The following is a 15,540-nucleotide window of genomic DNA, read 5'->3' on the forward strand; positions in this document are numbered from 1 at the left end:
CCTTCCACCTGGCTCCAATAAAGATGTTCACATGATTTCCCTCTCTTATTTGGATTATTGCCATTATTACCTCTAAAGACAATGGGGAAAAGAGGTGCCTAAAGGGAACTCAGCTGTCTTTCACAACTTTCAACAATTCCATGGTTATTAGAGGTTACAGAGCTGCCTTACAGAGACAGGATTGCTTTCTAAATACAGTCAGTGTGGAAGTCAGGACTCACCAGCTGTTCCTCACAATGTCATAAATCCAGAAGGAATTCCTCACGTTCTCTTCCCGCTTCTCCTTGTCTTTACTGAGCCCTGACAAGACGTGGATTTCATTCAGTTCAGGATCAATGGTGGCCCTTTGAGTGAAACCTGTCATTGGAACTGAGAAAAAAAATAAAAGTTACATGCTGGAAACATCACAGGATGCAGGAGGGATCCAAACATCAGGCAAATGAGTTTCCTTCCCCCTGCAATTCAGCAATCACCATGCAGAGCCCAACTTTTTCCCTGCTAAAGCCAAATCCAATGAAAATTCTTTTCTTCTCTTCCTATCTCGGATTCTTGGAAGAAAATACAAACCATTCTGAGAGCTGCTGTTTCCTAGGAAAAGATATGGACAGAGCCATCTGGGAGATGACCAGCTCAGAAATGAGGATTGGCTGTCTAATATAGAGCTGAATGACCAGATGACCCTTACAAACATGAATGGAGTGATTTTGTTATTATCTCATCTGTAAAAGGAAGCATTGATTCCAGAAAGCTTCATTGCAAAAGCTGGGAAACTCCAAAAAATTCAAGATGACCTCTCAATTCTATACTCACAACCCTGCAGGACAAAGATATCAAAGAAGCTTTTTGTATTTTCTGAAGAGTTGTGGCGTAATTACCAAACTATTCTTCTGTCCCATCTTCAGATTTGGAAATATGGTGAAATCCCACGGATTCCAATAGTTTTCACCATAATTCCCCGAAAAAAAAAGGTCAGCAAATTTGTTTGGCAGTCCTTTTTGTTTGTTGTGTAATTCCCCATTTCCTGTTTCCCTAGGCAACCATCCTTCCAAAATGTATTTGTGAAGGGCACGTGATTTTTGTTTACAGATCCTGTTTGTCCCCTTTCTCTTTCTGGGTCAGTTTACAAAGGCTGGTAAAGGTTCCTGGCCTTTGGTCAAGATTTTGGCATGAAAAATTCTCAGAACTCTTGTATTTTGCAAATTCTTCCTTGCAATTAACTGAACTGCCCCCACGGCCTAGAAAAAGAGCCCTATGTTAAAAAAATATTTAATATTGCCGTTGGGGAATACACAAAATGGTATTTTGGAAACCCATTCTGTAACTGGTTTCATTCTCACACTTCACTCTTTTCATTTGTTAGGCCAGGAAAGCAATAAAGGAATTAAAAAATTCTGAGTAGAATTTGGTTTTCTACAATTTTAGCCCCTAATGAAGAATTTAGCAACACCATAAAACCTAAGCATTTCTTTAAAAAAATTTAAATGCTTAATTCCCATGTAAATTTAAATAGAAACTGGAATATATTTGGATAACTCATTCTCAGACTTCCTTTGACAAAATCCTTCCTTATGATTTTACAGGAGGAAGAGGCTTTGGAGCCCTCATCAGCATAAACCTGTCTAGTTTGGCCTCCAATTTTGCCACAAGGTTTTAAAGGAAAATTAATCCAGTTTAAAAGCAAAATGAGTGGTAGAAAAGAGAAAAAAATAAGGAAATAACACTGACACAACAATGACTACACACATTGTTTTATCTGCAAACCATAAAGAACTTGGGTTTTAAATAATACAAATGAGGACTGTGAAAGTCATCCCATAAGGAAATTGAGAGCAGAAAGATGACTATAGACTAAAAATTGCTAATTTTTGAGAAGTATCGTGCAATATGTTTGCCTGCAAAGCCAGGGACTAAGTTGCTGACCCAAAAGGATTAAATTCAAGGCCTGCTTGAGACATTTCTGGCAGGAGAGCCATCTAAATTTGATCAGCAATGCTAATGCACATGGAAAATGTCTTTGCAACCCTATCTGCTGCTTTGAACATTTGAGACTAAGCTGGGAATATTACAAAAAAAAAAAAAAAAACCCTGTGCAAATCTTCAGAGCACTAATACCTCATTGAAATGAAAATTATTATAATCATGAGGAACATAGCTGCTCTCTTACCATTGATACTCAAAGCATCTGAAACTTGTCTATGGAAGTCCCATCCCTCCTCCTGAAATGTTGTTAAATAAATTAATTTTGTATCTCGTTTCTGCTCGATTTCCCGAAGCTGAAATTATTATTTAAATAATGAAGGAGGGAAAAGCTGCCAAAGTTCAGCGCTGGTGGTTTTTTCCTCTTGATATTAAGAATAGAATTCATCTGCAGTAACTGCAATCAAACCAAGATTCAAGTCAAGTAATTTCAGGCTTCCCTCAGCTGTAAATCAATCTCTTCTTGAGACTGTTTGAAATGCAGAATGCCTAGAGAAGTATCAGAAATATAAATCCCCAGATTTACTAAGGGCCAGAGACAAGGAGTAACTTACATAAACTCTGTGACCTATCTAAGCAACTGGGTAGAAACTGTGTTCAAGTAGTGCCTTAGGCAAGAAAGAGTTGACATCTGGTCTTTTGCAGAGGAGGACAAAATGAGAAAGTTGGATGCAGTGTCCAAAGGCTTAAAAAAGCCCCATAACACAAATTTGATAAACAAGTCCCTGAAAATAAATAGACAGTAAGACAAGATACTACAGAGTGGGCAGGAAAAGCTGTGATGCTTTAAACCCAACAGAAACGTCAAAAAGATGTTTTCCAAGGAAGTCTGATCCTTGCCAGAGCAAAAGGGCTCCATAAAAACCTCAGGACTGAAATACTTCCACTAGGGGGTAAGAGAGGTTCATCATCTGCAAGTGCAGCAGACTGGCAGCAAATGTTGGACAGAATTCAAAGCAGAATGGTTGGAGTATGAGAGAGGGACACGGGCTGGAAACATCGGAAAAATTCTTGTGACATTTAGGTAACGAAATGTACACTGGGAAGGAAATCTAATTGATTTGAACCTGTAAACATGGGTCTATAGCAGTGACAATAATTGATTGCTTAGGACATATCTTGTTAAATTTTAGGACTTGGGAGAAAGAAGTCAAATAACAAGGGGTGAGAAGCAGAGCACTTCCAGATCTGTTATCTGCAATGTATTAGATCCAAGGGCTGAATGAAGTGTAAGAAAGGCTCCATGCAAGTTCCCTCACTTGTGCTTCTTCACAGAGATGTAAAATCAGCTTTGGAGCAAATCCCCACCAATTCCACACCTTTCAGGGCACCTCTTGGGCAGCCAGCTCCAGGGACAAAGCAGTGACTGAGGACTTGGCCCTGGGTGTTTTAACACTGGCCTGTGGCTACGTGGTATTAACTTGGCTCCTGTGACAATACATCACTTACTGAAGAGGAAAAGCTGCAGAGAGAAATCACTGAACACCACACAATCCTAACAAGTCCAGAAGATGGTGAATGCTTTTCCTGTGCTACTGAATGTTTTCTTCCCTCTTAATCTCATTAACCAGCCTATGGTAGAAAGGCAGTAACTATCTGAAAATAAGAGGTCTGAATCCTTGCCCAGGAACTTAGTATTTTCATTCATTTTTAGAAATTAAAAGCTTGTGGCCTCAATATTTAAAACCAATATTCAACCACAGAGGCCTGGAGTTTGCAGCCAGTTCCATAAGCAAGCAATAATTCCTGAGCAAGCTCCGAGGAGATGCTGTGCAGCTCTGTACAGTGCAATTTCCATTTAAATACAACACACAGCAAAAGCTTTTCTCTGGAAGTGACACCTAATCATGGAACAGCCAGGTTCCCACTGCCACAGTCCCTGCTTACAGGAGTTTATGGGATCACAGTGATCATCTCAGCCAGCTGAATATTTTCTGGCTGGTGCGTGCAAACAGCTACAGTTGTTTAAGCACAACCTTGGCTGCTGCCAGTATGGAAGCAAGAAAACAGCTTTAACACAGAGACAGGGCTTGCAAAGCAGGAAATTGAAATTCATGGAATTCTAGGGTGGTTTGGGTTGGAAGGGACCTTAAAGATCATCCAGTGCCACCCCCTGCCATGGCAGGGACACCTTCCACTACTCCAGGCTGCTCCAACTCCCATCCAACCTGGCCTTGGACATTTCCAGGGATCCAGGGGTAGCCACAGCCACTTTAGGGCAAACTAAAGTCAAGTTTATGGTTACACAGATGTGGTTCTCATAGCAGTGGACAGCATTTTGGGAATAAAATCTCATCTGTTACATTTGAGGGGATACTACAGCAAATTTTTCTACACACTTTGAAACAAGCAATGGCAAAACAATTCTATAAATTTCTAGTCTACAGGCCATTCCTGAAGGATTCATGAAGGATAAATAAGGGAAGCAAGTTCAGTGACAGGGTTTTAGTGCCACCTGAGTTATGAAACCCTCAGAACATGTGACTGCCAGTCCCACTGCAAGCGATTCACAAGTATCCTCCCTCCTTGTGCCGCCTCGTGATCACAAAATTGGGAGAAAACTTCATCACATGGATTCTGCTGCTCACCAGAACCTGGCACCTCCCAGTGGATTAATTTTTAATAAGTGGTAGGTGCAAATTATTCCAAGCCACTCCTTGTAGTTCCTATAAAGTGGAAGCAGCACCTCCCCCAGACTTTAATGGAGCACGTCATGGTGAGTGATAGCACCAGGCCAGCTGTTGACACAGCAAGATAATGATTATCCTCTTGGATTTTTCCTGATGAGACTGCATCTGGCAGTCTGCCAAGAAGCAGCTAAGGAGACCATCTGAACAGTTTGGTTGTCATGTTGACAAAGCAACAATCCAATGTCCAATGCTGGGATGTCTCTGAGATTTTTGGAAAAAAACAATCAGTCGGTAAATCTGAATGGAATTCTGAGCTATGGCAGCTCTGCAAAGCATCTCTAGGATCTGGTGACTGCCTGTCCCCCTCCTCACCTTCACACGTAGAGGAAAGATTTGGGGATTAGCTCTGAGAAGCACCTCACAGGAAGAAAAGCACGTAAAATCCCTCAGAAAACAAAATGCTTCCATGGCAAGGGATGTGCTGGCCACAAACCTCACCTGAACACAGGCACAACGTGCCAGGTGTCACAAAGAGGTGATGAAAATGACACACTGAGGCTGCCTGTGTGAGCTGGATCCCAGCCATGCTGAGCCAGCTGTACTACCTATTTTGATTTATTTTTTTCTGACTTTGCCTTGTTTCCTGGCTGGGCTGTGTCGCCTCTGTCCGTGGTACTTAACCATGAAATTCCCCATCCATCAGGTGCACAGTTGTCTATGTGAAGTGAGCACCTGCCCAAAAGAGCCCTGGGAGCTTAAAATCTAGGCTTAGCTTTAAAATGTGTGGGCTGCCCTTAAGAACCTCTTCACCACTATAATGAGCCACAAGAACTTTTAAGGCTTGCTCACATTTGACTTTGGAAGTTACTTGATGCCAAGGGATAGAAGATGCTCGGCACATCCTCTTGCAGAAGGAATTCTCCCTGTGAGCAGGAGCTCTGACACCACCTGAGTCAGGGCCAGAGGGGATTATCACAGAAACCTCAACCACAAATGTTACCATGAGCTCCCTCAGAGCTGAAATGACTGTCCACAATTAGGCATGGGACTAAGGGACTCAGGAAAGCTCCCAGTCCAGCCCTTAGGGACACCTGGGACTGGTGGCATCTCCAGACCACCTGTATGTTTCAGATACACACAATTTTTGTTTGCTGGGGGGGTTATGTTGTTGAGTGTTGCTTATGTGCTTTTTAAAGCAATTAAAATATAAAACTGCTCTAAAAGTGTGTCCATCAACACAAACATTTCTGTCTCTCCTCCAAACACTCTCTATTTATGGTACTAAAACACCTCTAATTTCCACCTCTGTTGTCTTCCTTCACATACAAGACATCACCACAGGTGCACGTCTAAATTTGTTAGAATTATGTATTTTACTTCAAATTAAAAAAAATTTAAGTGATACTTATTACCCATCATTCCCAAACACATCAGCCATCCAAGGAGCTGGTCACAGGATCAACATCAGAGGCACAAACAAAGGCAAAGAAACGCTGAACAGCACAAATATCTCAGAAGATGAAAGCAGCAAAACCAACATATCATTACGATGGTTTTATAGCACAGCAAAAACTCTGTGCTACTGATAATCCTTATTATCTATTTCACTACTTTTTTAAAAAAAAATCCCTACTCCACGAGATATTTAAACAAATGCACAATTAAGTTCTTTTAGAAAGGGTGAAAATCAAAATAGCTCAACTAAGAATAGAACTGAATGCCACATGCGAGCCAGGAACAAAATGTAATCATGGGACTTTATAGGAACATCTAGGTCAGGCATCCTCAACTTGACTCATCACACTGAGCAGCTTAAAACTTCACAGCGACCAGGCAGGCAATCACTTTGTTCAGACAGATCAAAATGGTGTCTCACCACCTAACAAGAGCACAATAAAGACTTGCTTTTTTGGGGTGAAAATAGTGCTGTCAACATTTGCTGTCTGAATGTAATGAGCATTTTGTTCTCTTCCTGTTAAAATGCAAATTAACTCAGTGTTTTCTTTCAAAAGCAATGGAAACGTTCAAATCTCTTTGTTTACTTTCCACACACAGGAGAACAGTAAACCAAAAAAATCTACTTGTGAATTATTTCCAGTGAGTCATCTTCTCATTAAAAAAAATACAAAATCTTCTATTCATCACTTCAGGGCCTGTGGGAATGGGGAGAAGGGCTAAAAATTTACTTCATTTCTCATTTACTTTACTGAACACTGAAGTTCACGTATGAAAAGCAGAGCTCAGTGTCCTGACAAACTCAGTATCTTTAAATCTGAAGTACACAAAGGTATCAGCTTAAAGCCACAGATTTTCAAGCTTCTAGCTATGAAGACATGTAGCTTGAAAAGATCAAAATGCAGAATGTTACAAATTTCCTGGAGAAAAGAAAATCTATTCTTTAAAAGCTCTAAGGACAACAAAGGGAGAGTGGGTGTGTACAGAGCAGCATCAGGCAACGTGCACCTGAATAAAGGAGACTGTCAACAATATGAGCTGGTTCTTTCTTGGAAGCACTTGAGTAAATAAATGACTCCAGAGAATTAGAGCTTGGGCACTTTTCTCCCTTATTGGCATAACTAAATTAACGAGGAAACAATAACTCGTCACCGCCAATAACTGACTTCAGAATTTCAGTAAAATTACTTGTTAAAAGTTAAGCCTGATCAAAAGGAGGAGGGCAGCCTAAATTGAAGATTAATTACCTTCCTGGGGTTTTTAGTAACTAGAAGAAGAGAAGGCTGGGACTGAACATAGAAAACATGAGAAATATTCATAACTTCTGTCCCATAGTGGTACACAGTGTAACTCAGATTTCAAATTCTGACTGGCAGGATGAAGATCAGGGTATTTGTAACAGGAAAATGATGTGCTTATACATGCAGAAAGGCTTTTCGGGAAGAAAGGAACATTTTTCTCTGTCATTTGAGGAGAAAAGGCATGAAATCAGTTCTTCATGGTTATGTTACAGGCCTTCTGGGTGTTTTTAAAGACTTCTGTCATACAGAACTACACACAGAATATGTGGCTCTAGTACTATGAATCACACAGAACTGGAGCCCTGCTCCCTTCTCTTCCTTTTATTCACCCTTTTCTGATATTTATTACAAATATAACAGGACAACAGCTTGGTCTCATCTTTCTGGTGAAAATAACTTCTGTGCCTCTACTCCAATTCTCTGCCTCTGAGCACCTACCTGCCTTTCTGCAGATTATCTTTATCTTATGGCAATTTATACTTAGTGAAAACTACCAAGATCAGAATTTATTTTCTCCCTTCCAGGCTTAAAGAAGCTTTTTTTTTTTTGTCTTTGTTAGAGTTTCTAGAAGAGGTATTCTTAATTCTTATTTTGCTGGTTTGTTTTTTTTTTGTGTATTTTTTTTCTTTTGAGGTGCTGTGTGGTTTCATGCATCAATTATTTGTATTTTGCTCAAGATGGAGAGTGTCAAATGACAGAAAGAACAGGAGAGCTGGCAGAAGTTTAACCTGCACAGTGTGGAGTTTACCCAGGTATGAAGGGTTAGCTAAGGATGCCAACCTGATCCCACAGGTTGAACCTGTCCTTTCACCTCCATATTTCTCCTTTTACAGTATTTCATCTTTCACAGTATATTTCTCATTTTACCAAGGGAAATGATTATGTTGTTATCCTCTTACCCATCCCTGAATCTTTCTTTGTGCCATCTGAGATAATGTCCACGTGGTCGCTGTCCACATCGTAACTGAAGAAATCATTCAAGTAAGTCTTTGATCTCTGGCCACCAAACACATACAAGCAGCGATTTTTCTGGAAAAGGAGGGGGAAAAAAAATCATTATGAGTGCAAGACAGTATGTTGGTCAACTGTGATCATTAACAGCAATATTTATCACAGAGTCATACGTGGTTTGGGTTGGAAGGGACATTAAAGCCCATTCAGTTCAAATTCCCTTCCATTATTCCAGGTTGCTCTGAGTCCCATCCAACCTGGCCTGGAACACTTCCAGGGGCAGCCATTAATGAATCAAAGAGGAACAGAGATGTCTCTTCCAAGTTTAACATCATTGTACTTATGCAGCCCTGCCTCATCCAGCTTTGACTTCAGCACATTAAAGCAGCAGCTCATCTTTCAGGTTTATTATTAAAAAATTACCAGGCCTTGTCTCTAAAATCCATCATAAAATCACTGTTAAAAACACAACAGGAACAGAAGACAGACTGCAGGAGAAACCATCCAAGCACCAGCACATTACTAAATTCAGTACAGGCAAAAGGCAAGGAGCAAGCCAAGAATAACAGGTTTATTGCTTCTTTCAAGTCTGCCAAGTGGAAAGTCCGTGAGAGGCAGATTATTTTTCTTTCAAATGGTTGAGAAAACAGAAAAGGACTTAAACTTCCATGACCTGTGCTTACAGAAACCAGTATTCTTACATTTACCACGGACTCCTATTTGAAAGATCCTCAAGTTCCTGTGCAGAATTTTGTGGGGCAATATGTTCTCCCACCAGATTTTAAAGAACCATTCAAAACAAAAATAAAATTAAAAGCTCAAAAAGCCCAGTATTCAATGTAAAAATTCTGATCTTTCACTTGAAAGGGCAAGAGAAATAAAATCAGCAATTTCTTCAAATTGGTGGGTTTTGAGTTGATGGTATTAGTAAATATTTAAATGTCACAACATTAATTTCAATTCTCCTTAGTACTCTTAAATAGACATGTGGTTGATGAACACAACTGGAAACATATACCCAACATAGAATAAAATGCTTATATACACCTTTCCCCCATCCTTCTGCTTCTCCAGGAGGCTCTGGATGAAGTGTCCATAATCCCAGCTGTTTACAGCTGTCTGCAGCTGCTCAGGACTCCAAAGAGCAGCTGGGTGCTCCAGCACCAAAGGCTCTGAGGCCTGTGCAACTCAATGCACACCCATTAAGTCCCATTCCAGTAACAACACAGAGTATCTACCAGACCAGAAGCTTCTAAAATGCTCTACTAACTTAAAAGGAACACATTTTTAGGTCAAAATGAACTACATCCTTTGCTTTTTTTACCATTATTATATTAAAATCAACTCTTTAAAATTCAGCTTGATTTTTTACTTGAAATTTTATTCAGTTGGAGTCACAAAAGCTCCGAAACTTGAATTAGCACCTCCTGCACCTCCAAAGCAGCATCAGCAAACATTGAATTAACTGAGACAACACATCACTCAGGAGACTAAAGAGCTCAAAATTTGCAAGAAAAACCAAACCCAGATGTTCTCCCTAAAGTCAGCCATCATAAATCAAAGCAGGGTGTGGATACTTACAGAATGGAACAACATGCAGTGTCCTATCCGGGACTGGATATCCTCGGGTCCGGCGTTGCAGGAATCCTCCCTCAGAAGTTTCCACGTCTGGCACTGGCAGTCAAAAGCAAACAAGCCACTGAACTGGGGCTCACTGGCTCTGCTGTCGTCCACACTGCCATTGCAGGTCAGGATTCGGCCCCCAAAGGTGTAGATCATGTGTTTTTCAGAATCCATGCACATCTGCAAGAAGCAGGGAAGCAGTTTTCAGCAGGTAAGACCTGAACACTTTGAGATCTAATATTAAACACTCCTCTCCTGCAAGCAATGCCTACTAAGCTAAGACAATGCTCTGCACATCTCCTGAGCCTCCAACAAACAGAAAAGGACACACATCTTCATGGTTGTCAGGTATTAATCTCTTAAAAAAAATTTAAAACACAAGTCTAATTTCTACATGCCATTTAATATGCAAATGTATCCTTCATCACCCAAAAAAGCTGCTGATTTCACAGAAAAGTACTTGAAAGTCTTTTACAAGGATTCACAGGGTTCTTTTCCATAGATTCCACAGAAAATATCCATGGGGATCTTTCAAGCTACGTCCTTATAGCCAGAGTTAACAGAGTATCACCTTGGGCCATGGTTGTGCAAGGGAAAAATTCAAAATCACTGCTAATTCACTGCCCACCAATCAACTGATGCAAAAATCAGTCTGTGATTTGTTACTGAGATTCCACCACATTTACTCTTACCCCATTACTGGAACACAAAGTGGGGGCTTAGCCCAGGCAAAGATTTCTCCTGGGACTGCAGCAGAAACCTGTTTAATCTCCAAACCTAAACTGAGGTTATGGCACCCATGAGGAGCAACGCAGCACAAATCAAACCAAACCTCCTGACTCCAGGCGATGTTTTCAGACAAAGTGCAAAGCAGAGGGTTACAAAGTACCAGAGGGAAAAAAAAAGGCAAACCAACAAACAGACAAGATTACAGTAAGATAGAGATGCTATTCAGCAAAGCCTACACAAACCACTTCTAGTGCAGCACATTTCTGAAGGTTAAATAAAAACTGCCATTGCAGTAGGTGCTGAGGGAGAGAAGAGGAAGAGCTGCAGACTGACAGAAGTCAGTGAGGCCCTTCATCCCTGAAAGACAGAACAGGGAAAAAAGGAATCATTTCAAGAGGCAAGCAAGGTACCCAGAGTAGCTTTGCCAGCTGACAATTTCCTTGTGCCTCCTTCCCAACACCTGGGAGACTGGCACAGGTTATTAATAGAACAGAAAGACTGATTGGCTTTTGTTCTGCAGACATGGTGTATCTTTAATTTTCGGTGTCAGCAGAAAGGCACATTGTGCTGGCAAACAACAGCTTTGGTTACAAAACAGCCAGTACCAATAAAAGCTGATCTTGGGCTGCTTTAAAAATGAGTCCTGATGTGCTGTTTCTTGGCAATGCTTCATAAAAAAAAAAAAAAAATCAATTGAGAACAAAATACCTTTTTCAAGTAGACAAAAGCCACTGAACACAACATAAGTAAAGAAGAAAGAAGTTTTCAATTTGAACACGTGGACAGGTGTGACTTTTTAAAGAATTACTAGCCATTCCACTAAGGTGTTTTAAGCTCTACAAAGAAAGCATATTCTAAAATTTTTAAAGGTAACCAATTCAGAAAGGATCCTGCTCCTGTGCTGGCCTCAGTCCAGCAGCTTGCTTGGAGCATTCTTCCAAAGGTACCATACACAGTTTAAAAGTTGCTCCCCAAGGCCCTCCAGGCAAGGCATATCTGCAAACCCAGCTCAAGGAGACTGATTAAAACCAGATGAACTGTGCTTTGGGCTTTAATAAAACGTGTCTTAATTAAATGCATTTGTTTGCAAAGGTTTTTATGATTCTTCTGACTCGGTTTGATTAGAGCACCAGCAGCCAGTGGCATTGAGCAGCAATGCTATCAGGATTTAATTGAGTGCAGACCACACCCTGTTCATCCCTGCTCTGTTACCTGCTACAGCACCTCAAAATCACAGAGACTACAATCAAAACTGACTTTTAAACACTGAGAACTTGCAGCAGGAGGATGAGTGTATTGAAATAGGATGACCCCCATGGCAGGGAGAAATGATGAGGAAGACTCCATCTTATCAGAAGGCTAATTAATTACTTTATTATACTATATTAGTCTATATTATATTGCATTGTATTACATTACATCTAAACTGAATCTCCCAAGCACTCAGCTCTGCACACACTGCACAGAATCTCAGCTGACAGTCCTGACACACACACACACACCTGGCCCTGACAGGCCAAGGAAACAAAACACCATCACTGTGGGTAAGCCATCTCCATGTTGCATTCTACTTTGGCACAAACACAGGCACAGCAAATGATAAGAATTGTTTTTTCCTTTCTCTGAGATTCAGAGAATGTGAAACCCAGAAATATTCTTGGGAAGAACTGTGCCTTGCTTTTCTGTGTGAAGAGAAATGTGGGGCTACACACTTGGCCCTGACAGGCCAAGAAAACAAAGCACCATCACTTTGAGTAACCAATCTCCACATTGCATTCTAATTTTGCACAAACACAGCAAATGATCAGAATTGTTTTTCCTTTCTGTGAAGTTCAGAAAATGTAAAACCCAGAAATATTCTTGGGAAGAATTATGCCTTGCTTTTCTGTGTGAAGAGCAATGTGGTGACACGAGTGTGGCTGACCTGATGATCAAACACCAGCTTGGGGCCTCCATCTGCTGCAGTGTCCTCGCTCAGCAGCATCCAGGTGTTGGTGTCGATGTCGTAGCGGTAGAAGTCGCTCTTCAGGGACTTGCTGTTCCTCACAGAGGAATCCAGGTACCTCCCCAGGGTGTAGATCTGCCTTCTCTGGATGTCAATGCACATCTTGTGACAGGACCTGGCACTGGGACCGCTCTGAGAAAGCAAAGGGCCACAGAAATGTAGAGAATAATGGATTTGATATTGCTTCAGGTAGGTCGTTATGGTGAAACAAGTATTAGCAGCAGTTAGAAATCCTTGGGAAATTCAGGAAAATCTGCTTGTAATCAAATACAGGATTAATATATAACTAACTACAAGAGCACATCCTATAACTTCTGTCCTTTAGAAAGACACCAGCAAAAAATCTAAATGCATTTTTGTCACAACAAAGTTACAATTTGAAACCTTTCTGTCATATTCATTAGAAAACAGTTTCACCACAAAAATGAAGAGAGTAATGGATTTAATATTGCTCCAGGTAGATTGCTAAAGGAAAATAAGTCTTAGCAGCACCTAGAAATCCTTGGGGAATTCAAGAAAATCTGCTTGTAATCAAATACATGATTAATACATACTAACTACAAGAGCACATCCTATAACTTTAGAAAGACACCAGCAAAACCCTTAATGCATTTGTCACAACAAAGATGATTTGAACCTGTTTTGTCAGATTCATTAGATAACAGACAGTTTCACCACAAAAATGAAGAGAGTAATGGATTTAATATTGCTCCAGGTAGGTTACTAAGGGAAATTAAGTATTAGCACCAGTTAGAAATCCTTGGGGAATTAAGAAAAAATCTGCTTGTAATCAAATACATACTAATTACAAGAGCATATCCCATAACTTCTGTCCTTTAGAAAGACACCAGCAAAACCCTTAATGCATTTGTCACAACAAACTTCTGATTTGAACCTTTTTTGTCAGATTCCTTAGAAAACAGACAGTTTCTCCCAGAAGTGATCCTCAGAGGCGTGTGAAAACTACTTGATCTTTTAAAATAACAGAAGTCGATGCACATGAGAGGCAAATTAAGATGTCACGGCCTATAAATAACTACACAGGAAGAAGATTAAGAAGTGCTCTATTACAAGAGGCTCTGTTTTATTAATAGGCTGTTTTCTAACAGATCATAAGCAGACACTCCCCCAAGCAATCATATCCCATAATGGCTCTGGGAAGGTAACAAAAGCACTCCCTGTCCTTCACAAACAGATAGGGCCCTCCCAGGCTCCAGCTGAAAGAAAGTTTCCCACGGTGATCTTCGAGAGAAACACACAGAGTGCCCCATGTCAAATTATTATGGGCTTAATCCATCCAGGAGTGCTCAAGTTAAATCATGGAGTAATTTATTTAATGACATTATGATGATGATGATGATTATGCAGGCCTGGCCAGTTTCCTTTCTGCATCCCAAATCTCTTTTTAAGGGCCTTCATATGCTTCTTCTTGAAGCATGAGAGTGATGTTCTGGTACACCAAAACATTAGAAATCAACGCTTGCAAAGCCTTATGTGAAAAATATCAGATTAAAAACATCATATCATTAATATAGATAAATTCTGTAGTTTATTTTGACACAGTTGGGTGCAAGACACAAAGAATGGCTTCCCACCGACAAAGGGCAGGTTTAAATTAGATATGGGGAAGAAATTCTTCCCTGTGAGGGTGGTGAGGCCCTGGCACAGGGTGCCCAGAGCAGCTGTGGCTGCCCCTGGATCACTGAAGTGTCCAAGGCCAGGTTGGACAGGGCTTGGAGCACCCTGGGATGGTGGAAGGTGTCCCTGCCCATGGCAGGGCATTGGAATGGGATGATCTTTAAGGTCCCTTCCAACCCAAACCACTCTGGGATTCTGTACAAAAAAAATCTATTTATACCCATTGAAAAGTAAAGATTAGGCAAGTAGGCAAGGATATAGCAAATCTTTAAAATGATTATTGAAGACGTATAGTTAAAGAAGAGTAAGCCATATCACACCAAATCATCAGCACAAGAGTTGCTCTGTGTACTACCTTATGTGGAATGTCTTATGAAAAAATCTTGATGACTGTATCCTTTTACTTAAATTCTATTGAAATTTAAAGTACACTAATGGAATGCACATCACTAAATTGGATAAAACAAGAAAGGAAGCATTACATCTCTGCTGCCAAAAGCCTTTACTATTCATGTTACAGAATTCAATTTCTTGATTAAGAAATGGTTCCAGGAAACTGTTTACAGAAACTCAAAAGACCATGTGAAGAGGTGAACTCAATTGTTCATATTTTGTAAATATGAAGCATTATGTCGGCAATGATTACAGCTTTGAGGATTAGTTACTTCACGGTAATTAGGATAATTTTATTTTCTGAATACAAAAGTACTGATAGCAGTGAAATATTAGCATAAAATCCTGAAATGCAGCAAAAAACTCACTGATTGCCTTTGGTCATTAAAGAAGATTACATAGAAGGCAACAACACAATTATTTTTGTTCCTAGAAAATACAAAATATCTCTCACCTCTATGTGGACTAAATTAAATCCTCTCAAACTTGGTCAAATATTGTCTTTGGCACTTTCAGGAGTAAATCTCCAATTCAGCAATTTCCAGATCTGCCTTGCCATGAAAAGCTACACCATCAACCAAAATTTGTCTGAGCAGAGACACAAGGCTGAGACACTTCACAACTCAATACCCATTTCAAGGCAATGGCACCAAAAACCACAGTTGCTACACTAAATATGCAACATACAGATTTCCTAGGACTGTTTTAAAATGAGGAAAGAATTTAAGGAAAATACCTTTTTTTCTTTAATTACATCCTAGCCACATCTCACACAGTAATAATCTGCTTTCTTAAAGAGCTCTTAAGTTAAACATTTCATCTCTACAGACACAGAATT

General features: G+C 40.2%; 1 protein-coding gene across 3 annotated transcripts in view; it reads right to left on the reverse strand.

The window, feature by feature from the left end:
• The window catches only part of MKLN1 (muskelin 1), a 101,060-nt gene that overhangs the window by 16,773 nt on the left and 68,747 nt on the right, over positions 1-15,540 (reverse strand). For all 3 annotated transcript variants that reach the window (XM_063153654.1, XM_063153655.1, XM_063153656.1), the window contains 4 exons: positions 12,591-12,803; positions 9,896-10,117; positions 8,263-8,392; positions 222-369 (listed from right to left, as the gene is read on the reverse strand). In XM_063153654.1, coding sequence (XP_063009724.1) covers positions 222-369; positions 8,263-8,392; positions 9,896-10,117; positions 12,591-12,803 — 713 coding nt within the window. The remainder of the gene's footprint in view (positions 1-221; positions 370-8,262; positions 8,393-9,895; positions 10,118-12,590; positions 12,804-15,540) is intronic.

The sequence above is a fragment of the Melospiza melodia genome, chromosome 4 (genome assembly GCF_035770615.1).
Source record: "Melospiza melodia melodia isolate bMelMel2 chromosome 4, bMelMel2.pri, whole genome shotgun sequence".
NCBI classification, from domain to species: domain Eukaryota; kingdom Metazoa; phylum Chordata; class Aves; order Passeriformes; family Passerellidae; genus Melospiza; species Melospiza melodia.